General features: G+C 47.5%; 1 protein-coding gene across 2 annotated transcripts in view; it reads left to right on the top strand.

Annotated features, from left to right (window-relative positions):
* The window catches only part of COPS3 (COP9 signalosome subunit 3), a 40,417-nt gene extending 18,346 nt beyond the window's left edge, over positions 1–22,071 (top strand). For both annotated transcript variants that reach the window (XM_089656720.1, XM_089656721.1), the window contains exons 7-12: positions 8,855–8,995; positions 12,327–12,500; positions 14,989–15,075; positions 17,201–17,314; positions 18,676–18,756; positions 21,774–22,071. In XM_089656720.1, the coding sequence (XP_089512846.1) occupies positions 8,855–8,995; positions 12,327–12,500; positions 14,989–15,075; positions 17,201–17,314; positions 18,676–18,756; positions 21,774–21,827 (651 nt within the window). In that variant the 3' untranslated portion in view covers positions 21,828–22,071. The remainder of the gene's footprint in view (positions 1–8,854; positions 8,996–12,326; positions 12,501–14,988; positions 15,076–17,200; positions 17,315–18,675; positions 18,757–21,773) is intronic.
* Positions 22,072–24,679: the final 2,608 nt, after the last annotated feature.

The raw sequence follows: 24,679 nt of genomic DNA, 5'->3' as shown, positions 1-24,679 counted from the left end.
AAGCGAATGACTGATTTACTAAACCTGGTTGACTCAGAATCTTGGGCACCTGTGCATGGTAGCCAATCAGCTTCTAACCTCAGCATGTTCAGTTAAGCTTCAGCAATAAAACCTGGAAGCTGATTGGTTTTTATGCAGAAGTGGACAAGATTCTGAGTCAACCAGGTTTAGTAAATAAACCCCATGGTGTCAGTGATGTAAAAAAAAAGGTTAACTAAGAAAATTATTTGATGCAAAATTCTAAAAGGAGCTGAGCAGTGGAAGGTCTGCCAGAAACAAGGCAAGTCGATGGTAAAGACCAGTCACCAGTGGGCTCCCTGCTGGTGGTCATCTTACAGGCCACATTTTTATAGTATCTGGATTTAAAACTAGGCTGCCCATAACTAGATACATTTTTGGCTAGAAATTGACAAGCCGTCAAAAGCTTTTTCTCCTGAAGATCCTACCAGTAACAAGCCTTCTACAGTACAGTGACAACACTCGCTGTACTGTATCTGTAGTCGAGCAGCAGAGTTGCCACTCAAAGACGAGGCTAAAAAAAAAACATAACCCTTCTGATCTCCATCAAAAGGGTGGTTGTTCTGTAGTCCATGGAGAAATGTAAGAACAATGTAACTGACAGTGCAGCACAGGCAGAGAGCTAAAAGAGCTAGATCACAAAATTTCTGGCAGATCAACAGTTTTTTTTTTTTGTTTTTTGTTTTTTTTTTGCAATTATTTAAACAGATATAACAACTTTTTTAATTGGTATATTTAAAGTGTTACTAAACCCAGGACCCTGCCTTCACTATATCTGGTCTTTCTGGACTCTGCATTCACTATATCCGCTCTCCCCGGACCCTGCATTCACTATATCCGCTCTCCCCGGACCCTGCATTCACTAGATCCGCTCTCCCCGGACCCTGCATTCACTAGATCCGCTCTCCCCGGACCCTGCATTCACTAGATCCGCTCTCCCCGGACCCTGCATTCACTAGATCCGCTCTCCCCGGACCCTGCATTCACTAGATCCGCTCTCCCCGGACCCTGCATTCACTAGATCCGCTCTCCCCGGACCCTGCATTCACTAGATCCGCTCTCCCCGGACCCTGCATTCACTAGATCCGCTCTCCCCGGACCCTGCATTCACTAGATCCGCTCTCCCCGGACCCTGCATTCACTAGATCCGCTCTCCCCGGACCCTGCATTCACTAGATCCGCTCTCCCCGGACCCTGCATTCACTAGATCCGCTCTCCCCGGACCCTGCATTCACTAGATCCGCTCTCCCCGGACCCTGCATTCACTAGATCCGCTCTCCCCGGACCCTGCATTCACTAGATCCGCTCTCCCCGGACCCTGCATTCACTAGATCCGCTCTCCCCGGACCCTGCATTCACTAGATCCGCTCTCCCCGGACCCTGCATTCACTAGATCCGCTCTCCCCGGACCCTGCATTCACTAGATCCGCTCTCCCCGGACCCTGCATTCACTAGATCTGCTCTCCCCGGACCCTGCATTCACTAGATCTGCTCTCCCCGGACCCTGCATTCACTAGATCTGCTCTCCCCGGACCCTGCATTCACTAGATCTGCTCTCCCCGGACCCTGCATTCACTAGATCTGCTCTCCCCGGACCCTGCATTCACTAGATCTGCTCTCCCCGGACCCTGCATTCACTAGATCTGCTCTCCCCGGACCCTGCATTCACTAGATCTGCTCTCCCCGGACCCTGCATTCACTAGATCTGCTCTCCCCGGACCCTGCATTCACTAGATCTGCTCTCCCCGGACCCTGCATTCACTAGATCTGCTCTCCCCGGACCCTGCATTCACTAGATCTGCTCTCCCCGGACCCCCTGCATTCACTAGATCCGCTCTCCCCGGACCCCCTGCATTCACTAGATCCGCTCTCCCCGGACCCCCTGCATTCACTAGATCCGCTCTCCCCGGACCCCCTGCATTCACTAGATCCGCTCTCCCCGGACCCCCTGCATTCACTAGATCCGCTCTCCCCGGACCCCCTGCATTCACTAGATCCGCTCTCCCCGGACCCCCTGCATTCACTAGATCCGCTCTCCCCGGACCCCCTGCATTCACTAGATCCGCTCTCCCCGGACCCCCTGCATTCACTAGATCCGCTCTCCCCGGACCCCCTGCATTCACTAGATCCGCTCTCCCCGGACCCCCTGCATTCACTAGATCCGCTCTCCCCGGACCCCCTGCATTCACTAGATCCGCTCTCCCCGGACCCCCTGCATTCACTAGATCCGCTCTCCCCGGACCCCCTGCATTCACTAGATCCGCTCTCCCCGGACCCCCTGCATTCACTAGATCCGCTCTCCCCGGACCCCCTGCATTCACTAGATCCGCTCTCCCCGGACCCCCTGCATTCACTAGATCCGCTCTCCCCGGACCCCCTGCATTCACTAGATCCGCTCTCCCCGGACCCCCTGCATTCACTAGATCCGCTCTCCCCGGACCCCCTGCATTCACTAGATCCGCTCTCCCCGGACCCCCTGCATTCACTAGATCCGCTCTCCCCGGACCCCCTGCATTCACTAGATCCGCTCTCCCCGGACCCCCTGCATTCACTAGATCCGCTCTCCCCGGACCCCCTGCATTCACTAGATCCGCTCTCCCCGGACCCCCTGCATTCACTAGATCCGCTCTCCCCGGACCCCCTGCATTCACTAGATCCGCTCTCCCCGGACCCCCTGCATTCACTAGATCCGCTCTCCCCGGACCCCCTGCATTCACTAGATCCGCTCTCCCCGGACCCCCTGCATTCACTAGATCCGCTCTCCCCGGACCCCCTGCATTCACTAGATCCGCTCTCCCCGGACCCCCTGCATTCACTAGATCCGCTCTCCCCGGACCCCCTGCATTCACTAGATCCGCTCTCCCCGGACCCCCTGCATTCACTAGATCCGCTCTCCCCGGACCCCCTGCATTCACTAGATCCGCTCTCCCCGGACCCCCTGCATTCACTAGATCCGCTCTCCCCGGACCCCCTGCATTCACTAGATCCGCTCTCCCCGGACCCCCTGCATTCACTAGATCCGCTCTCCCCGGACCCCCTGCATTCACTAGATCCGCTCTCCCCGGACCCCCTGCATTCACTAGATCCGCTCTCCCCGGACCCCCTGCATTCACTAGATCCGCTCTCCCCGGACCCCCTGCATTCACTAGATCCGCTCTCCCCGGACCCCCTGCATTCACTAGATCCGCTCTCCCCGGACCCCCTGCATTCACTAGATCCGCTCTCCCCGGACCCCCTGCATTCACTAGATCCGCTCTCCCCGGACCCCCTGCATTCACTAGATCCGCTCTCCCCGGACCCCCTGCATTCACTAGATCCGCTCTCCCCGGACCCCCTGCATTCACTAGATCCGCTCTCCCCGGACCCCCTGCATTCACTAGATCCGCTCTCCCCGGACCCCCTGCATTCACTAGATCCGCTCTCCCCGGACCCCCTGCATTCACTAGATCCGCTCTCCCCGGACCCCCTGCATTCACTAGATCCGCTCTCCCCGGACCCCCTGCATTCACTAGATCCGCTCTCCCCGGACCCCCTGCATTCACTAGATCCGCTCTCCCCGGACCCCCTGCATTCACTAGATCCGCTCTCCCCGGACCCCCTGCATTCACTAGATCCGCTCTCCCCGGACCCCCTGCATTCACTAGATCCGCTCTCCCCGGACCCCCTGCATTCACTAGATCCGCTCTCCCCGGACCCCCTGCATTCACTAGATCCGCTCTCCCCGGACCCCCTGCATTCACTAGATCCGCTCTCCCCGGACCCCCTGCATTCACTAGATCCGCTCTCCCCGGACCCCCTGCATTCACTAGATCCGCTCTCCCCGGACCCCCTGCATTCACTAGATCCGCTCTCCCCGGACCCCCTGCATTCACTAGATCCGCTCTCCCCGGACCCCCTGCATTCACTAGATCCGCTCTCCCCGGACCCCCTGCATTCACTAGATCCGCTCTCCCCGGACCCCCTGCATTCACTAGATCCGCTCTCCCCGGACCCCCTGCATTCACTAGATCCGCTCTCCCCGGACCCCCTGCATTCACTAGATCCGCTCTCCCCGGACCCCCTGCATTCACTAGATCCGCTCTCCCCGGACCCCCTGCATTCACTAGATCCGCTCTCCCCGGACCCCCTGCATTCACTAGATCCGCTCTCCCCGGACCCCCTGCATTCACTAGATCCGCTCTCCCCGGACCCCCTGCATTCACTAGATCCGCTCTCCCCGGACCCCCTGCATTCACTAGATCCGCTCTCCCCGGACCCCCTGCATTCACTAGATCCGCTCTCCCCGGACCCCCTGCATTCACTAGATCCGCTCTCCCCGGACCCCCTGCATTCACTAGATCCGCTCTCCCCGGACCCCCTGCATTCACTAGATCCGCTCTCCCCGGACCCCCTGCATTCACTAGATCCGCTCTCCCCGGACCCCCTGCATTCACTAGATCCGCTCTCCCCGGACCCCCTGCATTCACTAGATCCGCTCTCCCCGGACCCCCTGCATTCACTAGATCCGCTCTCCCCGGACCCTGCATTCACTAGATCCGCTCTCCCCGGACCCTGCATTCACTAGATCCGCTCTCCCCGGACCCTGCATTCACTAGATCCGCTCTCCCCGGACCCTGCATTCACTAGATCCGCTCTCCCCGGACCCTGCATTCACTAGATCCGCTCTCCCCGGACCCTGCATTCACTAGATCCGCTCTCCCCGGACCCTGCATTCACTAGATCCGCTCTCCCCGGACCCTGCATTCACTAGATCTGCTCTCCCCGGACCCTGCATTCACTAGATCTGCTCTCCCCGGACCCTGCATTCACTAGATCTGCTCTCCCCGGACCCTGCATTCACTAGATCCGCTCTCCCCGGACCCTGCATTCACTAGATCCGCTCTCCCCGGACCCCCTGCATTCACTAGATCCGCTCTCCCCGGACCCCCTGCATTCACTAGATCCGCTCTCCCCGGACCCCCTGCATTCACTAGATCCGCTCTCCCCGGACCCCCTGCATTCACTAGATCCGCTCTCCCCGGACCCCCTGCATTCACTAGATCCGCTCTCCCCGGACCCCCTGCATTCACTAGTCCTGCTCTCCCCGGACCCCCTGCATTCACTAGATCCGCTCTCCCCGGACCCCCTGCATTCACTAGATCCGCTCTCCCCGGACCCCCTGCATTCACTAGATCCGCTCTCCCCGGACCCCCTGCATTCACTAGATCCGCTCTCCCCGGACCCCCTGCATTCACTAGATCCGCTCTCCCCGGACCCCCTGCATTCACTAGATCCGCTCTCCCCGGACCCCCTGCATTCACTAGATCCGCTCTCCCCGGACCCCCTGCATTCACTAGATCCGCTCTCCCCGGACCCCCTGCATTCACTAGATCCGCTCTCCCCGGACCCCCTGCATTCACTAGATCCGCTCTCCCCGGACCCCCTGCATTCACTAGATCCGCTCTCCCCGGACCCCCTGCATTCACTAGATCCGCTCTCCCCGGACCCCCTGCATTCACTAGATCCGCTCTCCCCGGACCCCCTGCATTCACTAGATCCGCTCTCCCCGGACCCCCTGCATTCACTAGATCCGCTCTCCCCGGACCCCCTGCATTCACTAGATCCGCTCTCCCCGGACCCCCTGCATTCACTAGATCCGCTCTCCCCGGACCCCCTGCATTCACTAGATCCGCTCTCCCCGGACCCCCTGCATTCACTAGATCCGCTCTCCCCGGACCCCCTGCATTCACTAGATCCGCTCTCCCCGGACCCCCTGCATTCACTAGATCCGCTCTCCCCGGACCCCCTGCATTCACTAGATCCGCTCTCCCCGGACCCCCTGCATTCACTAGATCCGCTCTCCCCGGACCCCCTGCATTCACTAGATCCGCTCTCCCCGGACCCCCTGCATTCACTAGATCCGCTCTCCCCGGACCCCCTGCATTCACTAGATCCGCTCTCCCCGGACCCCCTGCATTCACTAGATCCGCTCTCCCCGGACCCCCTGCATTCACTAGATCCGCTCTCCCCGGACCCCCTGCATTCACTAGATCCGCTCTCCCCGGACCCCCTGCATTCACTAGATCCGCTCTCCCCGGACCCCCTGCATTCACTAGATCCGCTCTCCCCGGACCCCCTGCATTCACTAGATCCGCTCTCCCCGGACCCCCTGCATTCACTAGATCCGCTCTCCCCGGACCCCCTGCATTCACTAGATCCGCTCTCCCCGGACCCCCTGCATTCACTAGATCCGCTCTCCCCGGACCCCCTGCATTCACTAGATCCGCTCTCCCCGGACCCCCTGCATTCACTAGATCCGCTCTCCCCGGACCCCCTGCATTCACTAGATCCGCTCTCCCCGGACCCCCTGCATTCACTAGATCCGCTCTCCCCGGACCCCCTGCATTCACTAGATCCGCTCTCCCCGGACCCCCTGCATTCACTAGATCCGCTCTCCCCGGACCCCCTGCATTCACTATATCTGGTCTCCCACAGTACACACAACATGGTAATCCAATTATTTTAGTAAGTATAAACTTGCTAAATACCTTTTCTTGTCCGCAGTATATCGCAGTCTCGCGATTTCCATCAGTGTCCAGCCAAGCACTGGTTAATCTTATAGGAGTTTTCATTCTGCTTGGAATGTCCTATGAGGCTGCATAACCCCTTACTCTCTGGACAGTGCTGATTGGTCCTGTACTGATCAGTCCCTCCCAAAGAAAAAGAAAAAACTCTAGCAATACACACTACACTGGGCTTGTGCAGAGTGACTCCTAGAGCTCTTTGCTATCAGCAGATGGATTGGGAACAGTGGAAGGGGAGGATCAGGGAAGATGGGATCAAACAGCCTTTTTACACAATGCGGAGGATTAACCCCTTTGGTTCCACAGTGAGTATAACAAGCATGCTTTGCTGCATATAGAGATTGCAGGTTTGTGATTTGTGGGTTTAGTAACACTTTAAGTAAAATTATAGGCAAAACATTTTTCATTTTTGGATAAGAGTAAGGGAGGGTCATAACCCAGATTCTATTTTTTTTTTTTTTTTTTGCCATCTGTGTCCCATTTCGGAGATTTCCCCTCACTTTGAGGCCTGTAACCAAACAGGAATTGAGAGTGAATCCCTGCAAATTAAGGGAATATCTTAAAAATAGTGTAAAAAAGCCCCTGCGTTTAGATTGCCCTAACTGATATAAAGCTGCTAGCACCTACTGTGTACCAATGAATACCACAAAACAAAAATATAATATAAATGGTGCAGCGCTAATATTACACACAGCCAGCACTAAATAAACTCAGAAAATGCATACAAATAAAATGACAACATCATAGGTGAATAAAACACCCTTAATAATAATATAGCATATAATATATGATAACATATCAATCACTGGTGCCAAGGTGACCCGCACTTAATTCGTGACTAAGGGGTGATGAATCAGTCCACTTTGTGCACATAGGTGAAAAACTCTTCATACACGTGAATGTGTCATACGTGCCAAAAAAAAATCCCAAAATGGTCTGAGTGCCCCCTCACCTCCTTGCAATGACCGCAAGGGCCAACCAGCGTTATAATAGTATTCAGACGATCTCCTGCAGATCAATAAGACTGAAATGACTGTAGCTTTAGCCAGACCTCTTCCTGCACTCCACCGCTCTGGCGACACCTCTAGGGCCCACTCAGAGACACAAACGAAACGGGCTCCATAGTGTAATATTGTCGTATTTATGAAATAAAAATTAAAATACCCACTCACATGTTAGCAGGTAACAGCAAATATCTTCAGTTGTCCTCATGACATGTGGCTTCATGGAGTCCCAATATGGCGCGGGCGCCGGAAATGACGTCACCGCGTTCCGGAAATGACGATGGACGTACCTCAGGTCTCTTTCAATAATAATGTTAAACTGGACACAGACATCAATAATAACTGACAGGAGTTCTAATCCTTCTCACCCTTATCCCAAACTAACAAAAAAAAAAAAGCCTTTGGTTATACTTTATACCAGTGGTCTCCAAACTGTGGCCCGGGGGCCAGATGTGGCCCTTTTGCTTTTTATCAGGCTCTTGGGGCACTGTTTTATCCACTAATATTAACAAATGGGCATCATTTCCCTCCAGTGATGGGGCACAATTCCTCCCAATAACACCAACGATGGGGCAACCAAAAGGGAGTGAGTAAAGCTCTCCTACGCAGCTATGTCATTAATGTCGCCACAATTTCCCAGCCACTCTTCCTCCAGCCCTGTAACAAGTTCTGCACCCTTCATGCAGATTTGGGGCTGGAGGAAATCGCTGCAAGAGCCATTCAAGCAGGATAAAGGTTGAACTAAACCTTTAAGACTCGCCCATAATACACCACTGATAATAATTTGAAGACTTTTATCTGGTTTTTCCCATTTCTGTTTGGAATCTGATGATTGTGAGTCTGTGAAGGGAAGATTAGTTTCTGTTTTCTGGTTCAAACTTCTCGCTTTCCTGCATGTTCTGGTGTCCCTTTTATGAGGTTCTCAATCCTGGGGGGATGGGAAAGATTGGTCGATCATGTGAACGTTGATTGGCTGTCACAACAGTCATGAGGGTGGGAGCCGGGCCCCTCATTAGTGGGGACTAAGAGCTGTCTTCCACAGACCGTCTCTGTGCTCTCTCAGCACACAAGTATCAGCCGCCCATCAACACGTTTGTATGGTGTGTGATCATTAAAGCTCACCCTTTTTGCTGCCACTCATGTGTTAGGCTACCATATGGGGGTTAATCAGTGGGAGATAGAATCTGGTTGCTATAGGTAGCCTGAACCAATCATGTGCTCATAAATCATTATTTTATAACTTGATTTATTCTGTTCTCTCATCTCCAGGCAATTACAACGCCGGCCATGGCAGTCAGTCACATCATGTTGGAATCTTATAAAAAGTATATCCTAGTTTCTTTGATCCTTCTAGGAAAAGTTCAGCAGCTGCCTAAATATACCTCACAGATCGTCGGTAGATTCATTAAGGTGAGCTGTTACAGGTGGCTTTGATTTACAACTGTCCGGGTTCAGGTAGTAGTGATGACTTGCAAACTGCTCAAAGCTTTAGTAACCAATTAGATTTCAGTATTCCGAGGCCACATCAGTTGAGGATGAATGAAGGTACCTTGGGTGGCAGCACACTGCTTCTGAAGTTCAACCTCTTTAGAGAAACTTGCACCTCCAATTGAAAATAATTCTCTATTTCCTTCCTACCTTAGGTGTTTTACAATGTATAACTATATTTGCAAGCCCAGTGGATCCAGTGTTGTCACCTTCTCTCACACTGCTCTAGACAAGTCCTGTTCTGCACTGCCATGGGGAGCCAGTAGTCTCTTCCTGGTCCTTGCAGCTGGCTGCCCGATGACGTGCTGTGCGATCTGGTGGCACGTCATTTGTTTTACATGTTACCCTCCTGCAAGATATCACAGATTTTTGTGGGTGGTGGAAAACCAATTCTTCCTGGGATGTGCGACCTTGGTATCCCAGGAATTAAGTTGGAGGGCAATGTATACATCACCTTCTCCTAAGCGAGCATTGAGGAAGTGATTGAACCCTAGTATAGGAGGTGGGGGGAAAGTAATGTCAGGGGGGCTTGACGCAAGCGTGGAATATTTAGGTACAGTCACTTTTAAAGCAATACTAAACTAAAAATGTGTTTTTACCTTTAATGCACTGCCTGCATTAAAATAAAATGTGTTTTTTTTTTTTAGTCTCCCTGTTCTCCTTCCCTGTGTGAACTGGAAGAATGGGGAGAAGAGATCAGCGCTGTGCACAGCTGCGTTTCTTCTCCCCTCGCTTCCTCTTCACACAGGGACACAAACCGCAGCAACAGCCATTGGCTCCTGCTGCTTTCTATCAAATGTAGTAAATAGGAAGTCGGGAGCGGGGTTAAGTCCCGCTATGTATGTCTTTTGAACGCGGCTTCATAGACACACAGGTCAGGAGCATGCACGCACAACGGATGTCCCCATAGCAAACCGCTTGCTATGGAGGACAAACAAAGAAGGAGTAGCTGCATAGATGATTCCATTCATACCAAAAAGGGGTTTGTGAAAAGAAATTCACAGGAAAGCGGCTACATTATGAACAGAATGCGATACTCAGAAAAATTTCCAAAAATTATGCTTTATTTCACATTAATGATTGACATATGGGCAATCGCCTTGGTTTACCATCACCCCAGTATGAGACAATACACACAGACCTAAAACCATTAAAATCACACCAAGACCGGTCTAGGTATATGTGCTGCAAAGGCTATGACCACCATAGTCTAAAGCACTTGCAGCACTGGCACATAGGTAACACTCCCTAGAGAAGGTATATTCAAAAAAATTATACCATAGGTATGCAATATCACATGCTATATATGTAAGCATATATACACCGCATTAAAGGAGATTTTCCAAAAATTATACCATAGGTATGTCATATCACATGCACGCAAAAAAGACACACAGTTACCATTTGGAGAGAGGCATAGCCCTAAGCCTATATAAGGCAATTGGGTAAAATATAATATGAAAGGGGGGGGGAATAACCCCAATGATGTAATACTGGATAGATGCAGTACAACCCTATACAGGCACACGTGGTTGGGGCCCATTAATCTGTAATATACGTGAATAGTTGCAAGGATTCTTATGACTGAAAGAGTCCCTGTTGTCTTGATGGAGAGATAGATGCAAATAGCAGAGGCCTGCTTTAAATGGTTTCTTCACCACAACATGTGGACTGCAAACCACTTTAATATTTGAAACAAGATAAGGCCCAGTAGATCTTCCGCCTGTTGCAATATATGTAGTATGCCTTGTTTCTATATAGAGCACCATAATGTCCCCATCCTGTAATAAGACAAACGATATAAGGATAGTCACTGTAAGAGTTTTCACTCTATTGTGTGTATATATATAATATCATATACAGTGGGGATCGAAAGTTTGGGCACCCCAGCTAAAAATTTGTATTAATGTGCATAAAGAAGCCAAGGAAAGATGGAAAAATCTCCAAAAGGCATCAAATTACAGATTAGACATTCTTATAATATGTCAACAAAAGTTAGATTTTATTTCCATCATTTACACTTTCAAAATAACAGAAAACAAAAAAATGGCGTCTGCAAAAGTTTGGGCACCTTGCAGAATTTATAGCATGCACTGCCCCCTTTGCCAAGCTGAGACCTGCCAGTGTCATGGATTGTTCTCAATCATCGTCTGGGAAGACCAGGTGATGTCAATCTCAAAGGTTTTAAATGCCCAGACTCATCTGACCTTGCCCCAACAATCAGCACCATGGGTTCTTCTAAGCAGTTGTCTAGAAAACTGAAACTGAAAATAGTTGACGCTCACAAAGCTGGAAAAGGCTAGAAGAAGATAGCAAAGCATTTTCAGATGTCAATATCCTCTGTTCGGAATGTAATTAAGAAATGGCAGTCATCAGGAACAGTGGAAGTTAAAGCAAGATCTGGAAGACCAAGAAAAATATCAGACAGAACAGCTCGCAGGATTGTGAGAAAAACAATTCAAAACCCACGTTTGACTGCACGATCCCTCCAGAAAGATCTGGCAGACACTGGAGCTGTGGTACACTATTCCACTATAAAGAGATACTTGTACAAATATGGTCTTCATGGAAGAGTCATCAGAAGAAAACCTCTTCTACGTCCGCACCACAAAAATCATCGTTAGAACTTTGCAAACGCTTTTTGTAGCCAGCCAAGAGTCTTTCAATTCTTGGCTCCAAAGCATAAGCATCCTCCAAAGAATAAAAATAAAACTTGATAGTGTATTATCCTCAGTATAACAGCATAACACACTATCCAGTTTTATTTTTATTCTTTGGAGGTATACGGCATTTTTGGAGGCACACGGGGATTATGGATCAGAATTTGAAAGAATAATTTTGGAGTTTTTGAAATAATTTCACTGACACTAAAAAGGTTTGATTTACAATTTTGGGCTTTCAAGGGTGAAGTAGGACTTTTGAGTGTCAATATATAGCGTGTTTATTGTATCAGTTTGCTATTTTTGGATACCGATTTTGTATCACATATGGTTAAAGAGAGTTGCCAAAAGCAGTTGCTTTGCAGCTTTTGTATTCCTTTTGCAGTTTGATTTGACCTGAGTATAGTGTAGGAAACTATCGAATGAACAAAGAAAATCCCTTAAATTGCAGTGCTTAATGGGCCGAGGGCCTTAATGAGGGAGTAGGGCTGGAATGTGCCCAAAAACACAGCTTTGATAGTCTTTAAGCTATGTTTCTGTGTTTTTCATTGACATTTGTTCTGTTCTGTTTTTTTTTTTTTTTTTTTTTGCAGCCTCTTAGTAATGCCTACCATGAGTTAGCACAGGTCTATTCAACCAACAACCCGTCAGAGCTGCGGAACCTGGTGAACAAACACAGCGAGACCTTTACCAGAGACAATAACATGGGGCTGGTGAAACAATGTCTGTCCTCCCTGTACAAAAAGAATATTCAAAGACTTACCAAAGTAAGAGACCTTACACCCCGTCCCGTAGACTTCTGACTTTGACAGTGAGGCTCAGAGAGCACCCAAGTCTGTAGACTTTCTAACCTAGAGCATGAGGCTCCTGGAACACATGGAGGAAATGTCTGCTAAATTTTTTTTTCTTTTATTTTCATATCTAGGTTGGTTTCTCAGTGTTTTCAGTTAATCGTTTGTTAAAATGACTCAGAGCAAAGTGCAAAGATAGCAGAATCATGGTACACATATTCATGGTATGCATATCAGTAATATAAAAGGTAGTTTTCTTAACGGTTCATTGTAAAATAGGCCGGGTGAGACCGCTTTTATCCTGGGAATACACCATATGACATCCTCACAATCTTGCCAGCACAGCGATCAGTGGTGAGCTGTGCCCCTCGGACACAGTGCAAGGTAAAGAGCCAATGACGGTGGCTCTTTACCATGTGACCAGCTGTGTCCAGTCACAGCTGATCACATGTAAACAAATGCTGGTTATCGGCATTTCCTTCTCTTCAGCGCTGTTGCAGCATGAGGAAAGGAAAACTGGTGACCGGCTTTCCTGTGACGAGACATTTACACTCATCAGTGCAGCCTCATCAGCGCACATCAGTGAAGAGGAAAAATTACTTATTTGCAACATTTTATAACAAATGAAGAAAGGATTTTTTTTCAGAATTTTCTGTCTCATTTAGCAAAAGATCTAAATCCCAGTGGTGATTAAATACTACCAAAGAAAAGCCCTTTCTGTCTTTAAAAAAAAAAAAAAAAAAAAATATCATATGGGTGCAGTGTTGCATGACCACGCAATTGTCATTCAGTGTGATATCCCTGAAAGCTGAAAATTGGACTGGAGAGGAAGGGGGTGAAAGTGCCTGATATTGAAGTGGTTAAAGATTATTCAAGTGTAGGAATACAATCCTTGGTGTTATGCCTCACTCTGTTCTCTGGGAGGAGTTGATAATGAATGAGAGGGGGAGATGGAATGTGTACTAAGGAGGCACATCTGTATAGCTGTAAAGTCAAGGGTACAATCATGCCAAGATGTTTCAATTGAGGGGAGAGGGCTAAGGGTTGCTGGGTAAGTGTTGTATGAGAGAGGATGTAAAGGGGGGGGGGGGGGTTAGATAATGGGCCTACAATGGGTTATCTGCAAAAAGTAGGGGACAAAGTGAGGATTGTGATGTTGGGGTCGGAGTAGGGAGGTGCAGTCACCTTGAGCATGCAGTTGGAAGAGACCATCTTTGCATTCATTTTGCTCTTTTGTTTCACTGTTTTTGTTTTTTTGTTTTTTTTTTTTTTTTTTTTTAAAGAACGGGTCAGTGGCCTCTGTTGTTGGTCAGAAAATGCTAGATGCCTGGCTGTTACAGTGACCACCTTTTTGTTGTGGTCAGTACTACCTGGAACAACTTTGTGAACCACAAAAGTTTAGGATAAATTGGTATTGCTGTTATGCAAACTTTGGGATCAGTGATTTTAAAATGATTCCTAGCTGGTCTCAGGATTGGCAATCAATGCATTCCTGTCATGTCAGGAAAGCAGGCACACTCAACCTAAAAGGTAACAATTCTGCTCTGAATTTAGAAGCAGCACAGCAGCATTGTCACCCTATCACACCAATAAATATTTAATATTTTGCAGCTTACAACTCTTGTGATGTGGTGGCTGCATTTTTTTTTCCCAAGGGCTTTTTTCCTTTATTTTCACATGATGATCCTGCCACTAGCACCTCCTGTCCTATAGGGTGACAACGCTCACTCATCATACTGTAACTAGAGAGAAGCAGCTTTTTTTTTTTTTCTCCTTTTTTTTCCCTAAGGCAGGAAGTGTCGGTGCTTCAGACCATTTCCCCCAGTCCTCCTCTCCATACATGGGGGGGAAGGGGGAAGTATTCTGTAGTCCATTCAGGTGAGATAATTTGGGCGCATAATACTGCAAGGTACACAGAAGAGAAGTCGCTTTCTGACAGGATCAACTGACTTTTTTTTTTTTTTTTTTTTAATCGATCAAATATAAAAACGCTTTTAATTATGTATATTTAGCAGACCAAACAGGAAAACATAAGAGAAGTCCAAAGATACTGGCTATACAGCCATTTGCATTTGAATACAAATTGACCATTAAGTGTGTACCACTTTAAGCCTAGGTTCAAAGTATTGCATGCTTGATTGAATGGGCTGCTGTACCTGCAAGAAACGTGGGGAAAAGTCCCCGACCCTTTTTTTTTTTTTTTAATTTCTTTTTTTAGCGCACTTGTTTTCCAATGCTTGGGGGGGGGGGTGTGTGCTGTTAAGAATAGCACCCACGCTTCACTGTTAAAGAGCAGCACATCTTGCCTGCAGTTCAGGAACTTGCTCAATTACGCATGCGTTTCCAACCCACACATATGTGAACCTACTCCTATACTGGTGCAGTGCTGCCACTCAGTACCAAAGGGGAGAATATATAAATTTTTCTGAATTCTTGTAATAAATCTGTTTATTCGCTCCTACAGACGTTTCTTACCCTTTCCCTACAAGACATGGCCAGTCGAGTTCAGTTATCTGGTGCTCAGGAGGCTGAAAAATATGTTCTGTATATGGTAAGATTTTGTCCATTTTTGGGGTTTTTAAGTGGCGATTGTGTGTTTTTTATTTATAGGTAACATTTGTGGTTTTATGTTCCCCATTTAACCTGGAAACCGTAATCCTATCTTGTCAATGCACGCAGTGGTTAGAATGGAAGTGGGGTTTCACATTTATTTATGCAACACTAATGAATAGCATTTTATCATATTACAGTACCTTGAAAACCTATTCATACCTCCTTTGAAATTTTCAACATTTCGTCATGTTACAACCAAAAACGTAAGTGTTTTTTATTGGGATTTTATGTGATAGACCAACACAAAGTGGCACATAATTGTGAAGTGGAAGGAAAATGAGAAATCATTTTCAACGTTTTCTACAAATATCTGAAAAGTGTGGCTTGCATTTGTATTCAGCCTCCTTTACTCTGATACCCCTAACTAAAATCTAGTGGAACCAATTGCCTTCAGAAATCACTTAATTAGTAAATAGAGTCCCCCTGTGTGTCATGTAATCTCAGTATAAATACAGCTGTTCTGTGAAGCCTCCAGAGGTTTGTAAGAGAATATTAGTGAACAAACAGCATCATAAAGGCCAAGGAACACACCAGACAGGTCAGGGGTGAAGTTTAAAGCAGGGTTTATTAAAAAAAAAAAAAAAAAAAAAAAATCGCAAGCTTTGAACATCTCACGAAGCACTGCTCAATCCATCATCTGAAAATGGGAAGAGTACGGCACAACTGCCAACCTACCAATACATAGCCGTCCACCTAAACTGACAGGCCGGGCAAGGAGAGCATTAATGGTAACTCTGGAGGAGCTGCAGAGATCCACAGCTCAGGGGGGAATCTGTCCACAGGACAACTATTAGTCGTGCTCCACAAATCTGGCCTTTATGGAAGAGTGACAAGTAGAAAGCCATTGTTGAAAGAAAGCCATAAGAAGTCCTGTTTGCAGTTTGTGAGAAGCCATGTGGGAGACACAGCAAACATGTGGAAGAAGGGGCTCTGGTCAGACGAGACCAAAATGGGACTTTTTGGCCTAAAAGCAAAACACTATGTGTGGGGGAAAGCTAACAGTGCACATCACCCTGAACACACTATCCCCACCGTGAAACATGGTGGTGGCAGCATCATGTGGTGGGGATGCTTTTCTTCAGCAGGGACAGGGAAGCTGGTCAGAGTTGATGGGAAGATGGATGGAGCCGAATACAGGGCAATCTTAGAAGAAAACCTGTTAGTCTGCAGAAGACTTGAGACCGAGGCGGAGGTTCCCCTTCCAGCAGGACAACGACCCGAAACATCCAGCCAGAGCTACAATGGAATGGTTCCGATCAAAGCATCTTCATGTGTTAGAATGGCCCAGTCACAGTCCAGACCTAAATCCAATGGAGAATCTGTGGCAAGACTTCAAAATTGCTGATCACAGATGCTCTCCATCCAATCTGACAGCTCGAACTATTTTGCACAAAAGAATGGGCAGAAATGTCCCTCTCTAGATGTGCCACTTGTGTTGGTCTATCACATAAAATCCCAGTAAACGACATTTACATTTTTGGTTGTAACATGACATAATATGGAAAATTCCAAGGGGTACGAATACTTTTTCAAGGCACTGTATGCATTTGTTTGCTTGTTAGTTGTGGGGACTGTTTTCCTGTGTCGGTGCTCCCAGAGCCTAATGAAAAAACTGTATCAATGCTTATTGACTATTTGGTTTGTTCAGCTTTGAATTTAAGTGCAGCTAGCCCTAAAGTCCCCTCCCCCTTCCTGATTAATGTAAGAAAGATGTATATACTTACTACTTTCAGCCCGCTCCAGTCCTTGTCATGTGATCCCCTGTGCTCTCTAGCAGTGGCTGCAGGGTAGAGGAAAAAGTGTTTGACAATGGCTGCTAGAGCCTGGAGTGATGACATCACCTGTGGACTCCTGTGGCCCATCTGTTGCCGGCAGTCCCTCCTCTCCCCTGCAGCTGTTGTTGGCTGACACAGGGGAGCTGGATCACATGACCAGACCAGGCTAGTCGGAGAAAGGGAGTATTTTTAAGGCTTAGGTTTAAGCTGGAATTCCACATTAAGTGTTGGAGTTCAAAAGAGAATGACTTCAGTGGTGTTTTGATGTAAAGTGTCTTCCCATTTCAGATAGAAGATGGAGAAATCTTTGCAAGTATTAATCAGAAGGATGGTATGGTGTGCTTTCACGATAATCCAGAGAAATACAACAATCCAGCTATGCTTCATAATATTGATCAGGAGGTAAGCCAGAAATCTTGCAGGGCCCAATGTGGAGAGTGGAGTGCAAGACAGTCCCCAGGGGTCTTGAGATCCTTGATGTCCCACAAATGCATGCTGGTATGAAATTGCTTAACACTTTTTTTTAAAACATCTTTTTTTGCTTTACTGGTCCCCTATGTTATAGCAATGAAGTAAAGTTTTGGGGGAATAAAGTTTAAACATTTCTAAATTAATACACAATTAAACGCGCACACACAAGCACACGGTAAACAATTGTTCTACATAGGTAGCACTTCCCTTTTACTGGTTATCCGTGTAGATTTAAAGTGTTCCTAAACCCCGGACCCTGCATTCACTATATGTGGTCTCCCCAGACCCCGCATTCACTATATCTGGTCTCCCCAGACCCTGCATTCACTATATCTTGTCTGCCCGGACCCACGTTAACTATATCCGGTCTCCCCGGACCCCGCATTTGCTATATCCGGTCTCCCCGGACCCCGCATTTGCTATATCCGGTCTCCCCGGACCCCGCATTTGCTATATCCGGTCTCCCCGGACCCCGCATTTGCTATATCCGGTCTCCCCGGACCCCGCATTTGCTATATCCGGTCTCCCCGGACCCCGCATTTGCTATATCCGGTCTCCCCGGACCCCGCATTTGCTATATCCGGTCTCCCCGGACCCCGCATTTGCTATATCCGGTCTCCCCGGACCCCGCAAAGGAGATATTTAGGGGACAATGGAGAAAGGGGAAGATCAGAGAATACAGGATCAAATTTCCGTTTTACACAATGTGGAACATGAACCACAGTGAGTGTAACAAGCATGCTTTTTGGCATATACAGACCAATTTTACTGTTGTGGGTTAGTAAAATTGTAATTTTGAATGATGGCTTTAGAATTATTTCTCTCATTCTGACATTTATGTTGATACTTCACGTGTGGCACAAAAGCTGTTCACATGTGCGGAGTGATTAGGATGCTTTTTTTTTTTTTTAAACTTTTTACTTTTAACTTTGTGATAACTTTAGACAGATGACAGGTACTCTTTTATGGAGACATCAAGGGTTTGTTAGACTTAAAATACAGCTAAACAAGAACAGATTGTGCTTTATTAGCTGCTTCCCTGGCTGTAGGGAGTGGGGGGGGGGGGCTTTCAGCCATAAAGCAAAAGTGATTTGAGCAGCTCTACAGCCACCCAATCACTACAGGTGTAGCTGTGTTGTATCACTTGTGGTTTACATACCACCGCCAATTTTGTGCTTTGCCCTCTGTATATCCCAAGTAGTATGTCGCAAAATGACACCAACGCCATCTGTATCTTGTATTGTACATTAAAAGCATGCGCAATGTCATTGTTTGGTTTATTCTCTCACCAGATGCTTCGATGTATAGACCTTGATGACCGGTTAAAGGCAATGGATCAGGAGATCACAGTGAACCCTCAGTTTGTTCAGAAGGTAAGATAATTCATACACAAAGTTCACCTGCAAGTGTTTTCTATATCCACATCATAGGTCATCAAGGTCATTGATACAGTGATCACAGGAACAGTAGTAAGCAAGATGTCACTTCCTTTCATCATTGCTTACTACGCGTGAAATCTGTGAATGATCATCGAGGTCACATGGTACAAGGCTATACCCATCAGCCTTGTTCCATGTGACAAGCTGTGATCAATCACAGCTCTCACAGAATTTCTCAAAGAGAGGAGAAATGATTGCTTTTTAGCCTTTATGGGTGTAAAAGCAATCCATGTAAAAAAAGAAAAAAAAAAAATCATCTTCACCCTCCACAAGTAGTACAGTCACTATGGTGACACTGTACTGCTAGGGTGACGGTATGTAAAAAAAAAAAACATAAATAATATAAAAAAATAAAATAGAAATGTAGAGAGAAATTTTGAAAATAATAATTTTTGGTTATAAATTTTTTTTTTTTTTTTACTAAAAAGACAGCTTACATTTTGGCCAAGGTTTATGAAAGATTATTTATTTGCAACATTTTATAAGAAAAACACTTTGAAAAAATAAATGTTTGGAATTTTTCCTTTTTATATAGCAAAATAAAAATCCCAGTGGTGAATAAATACCCCCAAAATAAAGCTTTCTCTCATAAAAATTCATATGGGTACAGTGTTGCATGACCGCGCAATTGTCATTCAAAGTGTGATAGCGCTGAAAGCTGAAAATTGGCCTGGGCAGGAAGGGGGTGAAAGTGTCCAGACTGGAAGTGGTGGCAGGGTCTCTAAAATGGAACGACCGGTATTATTACTTACGTTTCCAATAATCCCTTTCCGGCGCTGGCATCTTCTCCTGTGGGCCGGTTTTTGGACATCTTCATTGGTGGGTGAAGCAGTTATGAAGGCCATACATGGTTCGAATTACAAACAATTTTTCTTCCGCAAATCCTAACATAGTTCTGTAATCCAATGGTGCCACCAATGATTTCAAAAATCGGTCGTTTTGAACACATTTTTCAGCATGCCCGATAAACAAAATGGGGAGGAAACACGAAAATGGGCCAATGCCATTGCCCCACTAACAGCGAAAATCGGCTGATTATTCTTAGGTCTGATTTTCGTGCAAAAATCGTTTGAAATTTGAACCATGTGTGGCCTGCATTAGTCATCCTGGCACACAGGAAGCTGGCCAGCTGCTGTATGCAGGGATCGCTGTGTGCAGGTAGGTAGGTGTACAATTGCAAGAAAAAGTATGTGAACCCCTTGGGATTATGTGGAGTTTTGCAGGAATTGGGGCATAAAATGTGCTCTGAACGTCATCTAAATCACAACAATAGAAGAACACAGTCTGCTGAACATAATACTACACAAACATTAGATGTTGCCATGGTTTAATTGCACATAACATGTAAACATTCACAGTGCAGGGAGGAAAAAGTATGTGAACCTTTGGACTTAATAACTGGTTGACCCTCCTTTGGCAGCAATAACCTCAACCAAACGTTTCCTGTAGTTGCAGATCAGACCTGCACAACGATCTGGAGTCATTTTGGACCACTCCTCTTCACAAAACTGTTTCAGTGTAGCAATATTCTTGGGATGTCTGGTGTGAATCGCTCTCTTAAGGTCATGCCACAGCATTTCAATCGGGTTGAGGTCAGGACTCTGACTGGGCCACTCCAGAAGGCGTATTCTGTGCTGTTGCAGCCATTGTTTTGTTGAATTACTTGTATGCTTTGGGTCATTGTCCTGTTGCATCACCCATCCTCTGCGGAGCTTCAGTTGGCGGACAGATGGTTGTACGTTTTCCTGCAAAATGTCTTGATAAACTCTGGAATTCATTTTCCCATCAATGACAACAATCCGTCCAGGCCCTGAGGCAGCAAAGCAGCCCCAAACCATGATGCTCCCTCCGCCATGTTTCACAGTGGGGATGAGGTTTTGATGTTGGTGTGCTGTGCCTTTTTTTCTCCACACATAGTGTTGTGTGTTCTTCCCAAACAACTCAATCTTGGTTTCATCTGTCCACAGTATATTTTGCCAGTAGTGCTGTGGAACATCCAGGTGCTCTTTTGCAAACTTCAAACGTGCTGCAATATTCTTTTTGGACAGCAATGGCTTCCTCCGTGGTGTCCGCCCATGTACTCCATTCTTGTTTAATGTTTTCCTTATTGTAGATGTGTCAACAAAAATGTTAGCATGTGCCAGAGATTTCTGTAGGTCTTTAGCTGACACTCTGGGATTCTTCTTTACCTCATGCAGCATTCTGCGCTGTGCTCTTGCAGTCATTTTTACAGGACGACCACGCCTAGGGAGAGTAGCAACAGTGTTAAACTTTCTCCATTTGTAGACAGTCTGTCTTACACATAAACATCAAGGCTTTTGGAGATACTTTTGTAACCCTTTCCAGCTTCATGCAAGTCAACAATTCTTGATCGTAGGTCTTCTGAGAGCTCTTTTCTGCGAGGCATGGTTCACATCAGACAGTGCTTCTTGAAACCAGTAAACCCAAAACAGGTGTGTGTTTTTTAAGGGCAGGACAGCTGTCAGCAACACATCCAATATCATCACACTGATTGAAGTCAAGGTTGGCTCACTCCTGGCTCCAATTAGCTCTGGGAGAAGTCATTAAGCTAGGGCCTCACATACTTTTTCCTCCCTGCACTGTGAATGTTTACGTTATGTGCAATTAAACCATGGCAACATCTAATGTTTGTGTAGTATTATGTTCAGCAGACTGTGTTCTTCTATTGTTGTGACTTAGATGACGTTCAGAGCACATTTTATGCCCAATTCATGCAAAACTCCACGTAATCCTAAGGGGTTCACATATTTTTTCTTGCAACTGTAGTTTATTGCAGAGACATTGCAAGTCTCTTCTCCAAAAAAAAAAAAAAAAAAAAAAAGCTTGGCCGCTCACCGTGTGCAACAGCGCGGGACTTTTAGTTCACCTTTAAATGATACTTAATGTCATGGGGAGCGTATTTATATAAAGCGGGTTGTTCTGTGTTGCAGAGTATGGGCTCACAAGACGACGACTCAGGAAGCAAGCCATCCAGTTACTCTTGAAGGGAAGATTTTCTTGCACCTCCCAAACTCCAGAATGTGGATTGTCAGCAATGCAAAACTTTTCTCAATTCAGCCTAAAACATGTCTTCGCAAAGCAATTGGGAGAAACTCCATTTCTGCCTGGACATTAAAATAAACCTGGAAATCCAATATTTATGAAGTTTCTCTGTCCTGTATGCGTTACCAGTTATACTCCGAGGAACGGAATACAACCTATACAAATAAAGTCTGTTGTGAATTTGTCTCTGGAAAGACCCTCATTTATATCTGAAGTACTAATGGGCCTATAGGTGTAAAGCAGCCGCTGTACTATTGGAGGGGGAGCTGCCATTGTGATTATGGAGATTTTTATTATTTGTCCTGGTTTTATTTATTTCAGGTACTTATATATCGCCATCAATTTACGCAGCGCTTTACATATATATTGTACATTCACATCAGTCCCTAACCCTCAAGGGGCGTACAAGCTAAGGTTTTAGCACTCGTTTTCCCCTAGGATACCCATAAAAGGCACTCTTCCCTCACTCCCCCCCCCCCCCCTCTTCAGTGCTCTGGTTTGTGGGTTCTCATGGTGCAGTACTGTTGGTCCTGCACTTTATGCAATAAAATATGAGCTAGTAGCGCCAAAGAGAAGAGGCTTCAGAGGACTGGTTGCAGTGGGGAGATCCGTAATGCCCACTGGAGCATGACCGCTGTATCATCTGTTCTTATCCTGAGCAGTCTCCTAATTTTTGAAGTGACAGCAGAGCTGTGATGGTTCGCACTGAGAGCCACACTGGTCTGCAGCACTGAATGGTCATTGTGACTACCCAGTCATCCTCCGCATTCAATTATGAATTGTTAGATTGTAAGCTCCCAGGATCAGGGCCCTCCTATCCCTCTTGTATTGAACTGTATTGTCTCCTGTTATATTGTAAAGCGCTGAGCAAACTGTTGGCGCCATAATTCCTGTATAATAATAATTTTTGAATTGCTATAGCCGCTTTAATTCATTATCGATTAAAGGAAAGGTATTGCTTTATAAAAAAAAAAATACTTGTCTCCATGCTGCAGCAGCCATGATTGGTGCAAGCTCCTGCAGACCATTCCTCCATCCCCAGGTCCATGTGTTTTTATTTGGCATCAAGTGATACTCCATGATTATATTATTATACAGGATTTATATGGCACCAACAGTTTGCTCAGCGCTTTACAATATAACGGGAGACAATACAGTTCAATACAAGAGGGATAGGAGGGCCCTGATCCTGGGAGCTTACAATCTAGGAGGGAGGGGCTAGTGGAACAAAAGGTAATAACTGTGGGGGATGGACTGGTACGACGAGTAGAAGATTCCATTATTGGCTGAATACAGGATAGGCTTCCCTGAACAGATAGGTTGTCAGAGATCGCCTAAAAGTGAGCAGAGTAGGCGATAGTCTGATAAATTGGGGTAGAGATTTCCAGAGGATGGGGGAGGCTCTGGAGAAGTCCTGGAGACGAGTATGGGAGGAGGGAACAAGGGAGCTAGAGAGCAGGAGGTCGTGGGAGGAGCGGAGAGGACGGTTTGGGTGATATTTGGATTCATCATCATGGTCGGTAGACAGAGCTGGGCAGCATACTTATTTCCTGTGACAATATCCAACCATGGTGTCTCAAAAACGTGCAAAAATAATTACTGGTGGTTCCACCATTTACCCACCTCCGAGCACCGTCGCTTGGTTCCATCATTTACCCACCTCCGAGCACCGTCCCTTGGTCCCACCTCCGCGCACCGTCCCTTGGTTCCATCTCCTACCCACCTCCGAACACCGTCCCTTGGTTCCATCTCCTACCCACCTCCGAACACCGTCCCTTGGTTCCATCTCCTACCCACCTCCGAACACCGTCCCTTGGTTCCATCTCCTACCCACCTCCGAACACCGTCCCTTGGTTCCATCTCCTACCCACCTCCGAACACCGTCCCTTGGTTCCATCTCCTACCCACCTCCGAACACCGTCCCTTGGTTCCATCTCCTACCCACCTCCGAACACCGTCCCTTGGTTCCATCTCCTACCCACCTCCGAACACCGTCCCTTGGTTCCATCTCCTACCCACCTCCGCACACCGTCCCTTGGTTCCACCTCCTACCCACCTCCGCACACCGTCCCTTGGTTCCACCTCCTACCCACCTCCGACCACCGTCCCTTGGTTCCACCTCCTACCCACCTCCGACCACCGTCCCTTGGTTCCACCTCCTACCCACCTCCGACCACCGTCCCTTGGTTCCACCTCCTACCCACCTCCGACCACCGTCCCTTGGTTCCACCCCCTACCCACCTCCGACCACCGTCCCTTGGTTCCACCCCCTACCCACCTCCGACCACCGTCCCTTGGTTCCACCCCCTACCCACCTCCGACCACCGTCCCTTGGTTCCACCCCCTACCCACCTCCGACCACCGTCCCTTGGTTCCACCTCCGAACACCGTCCCTTGGTTCCACCTCCGAACACCGTCCCTTGGTTCCACCTCCGAACACCGTCCCTTGGTTCCACCTCCGAACACCGTCCCTTGGTTCCACCTCCGAACACCGTCCCTTGGTTCCACCTCCGAACACCGTCCCTTGGTTCCACCTCCGAACACCGTCCCTTGGTTCCACCTCCGAACACCGTCCCTTGGTTCCACCTCCGAACACCGTCCCTTGGTTCCACCTCCGAACACCGTCCCTTGGTTCCACCCCCTACCCACCTTCCAGCACCACTTCTTTTAAAGAACACAGAGCCAAGTATCATTTTGTGGTGCCAAGTAATTTGCATGGAATTTGTTACTGATAACAAGAAAAGCAGAAAAATAGAACCACTGCAGCCAGCAACAACAGACCCCCCCCCAGCAA

The sequence above is a fragment of the Staurois parvus genome, unplaced genomic scaffold, assembly GCF_062004578.1.
Source record: "Staurois parvus isolate SC_StPar_1 unplaced genomic scaffold, SC_StPar_1.0 ptg000931l, whole genome shotgun sequence".
Taxonomy (NCBI): domain Eukaryota; kingdom Metazoa; phylum Chordata; class Amphibia; order Anura; family Ranidae; genus Staurois; species Staurois parvus.
This window is presented reverse-complemented; position numbering and strand designations above follow the sequence as displayed.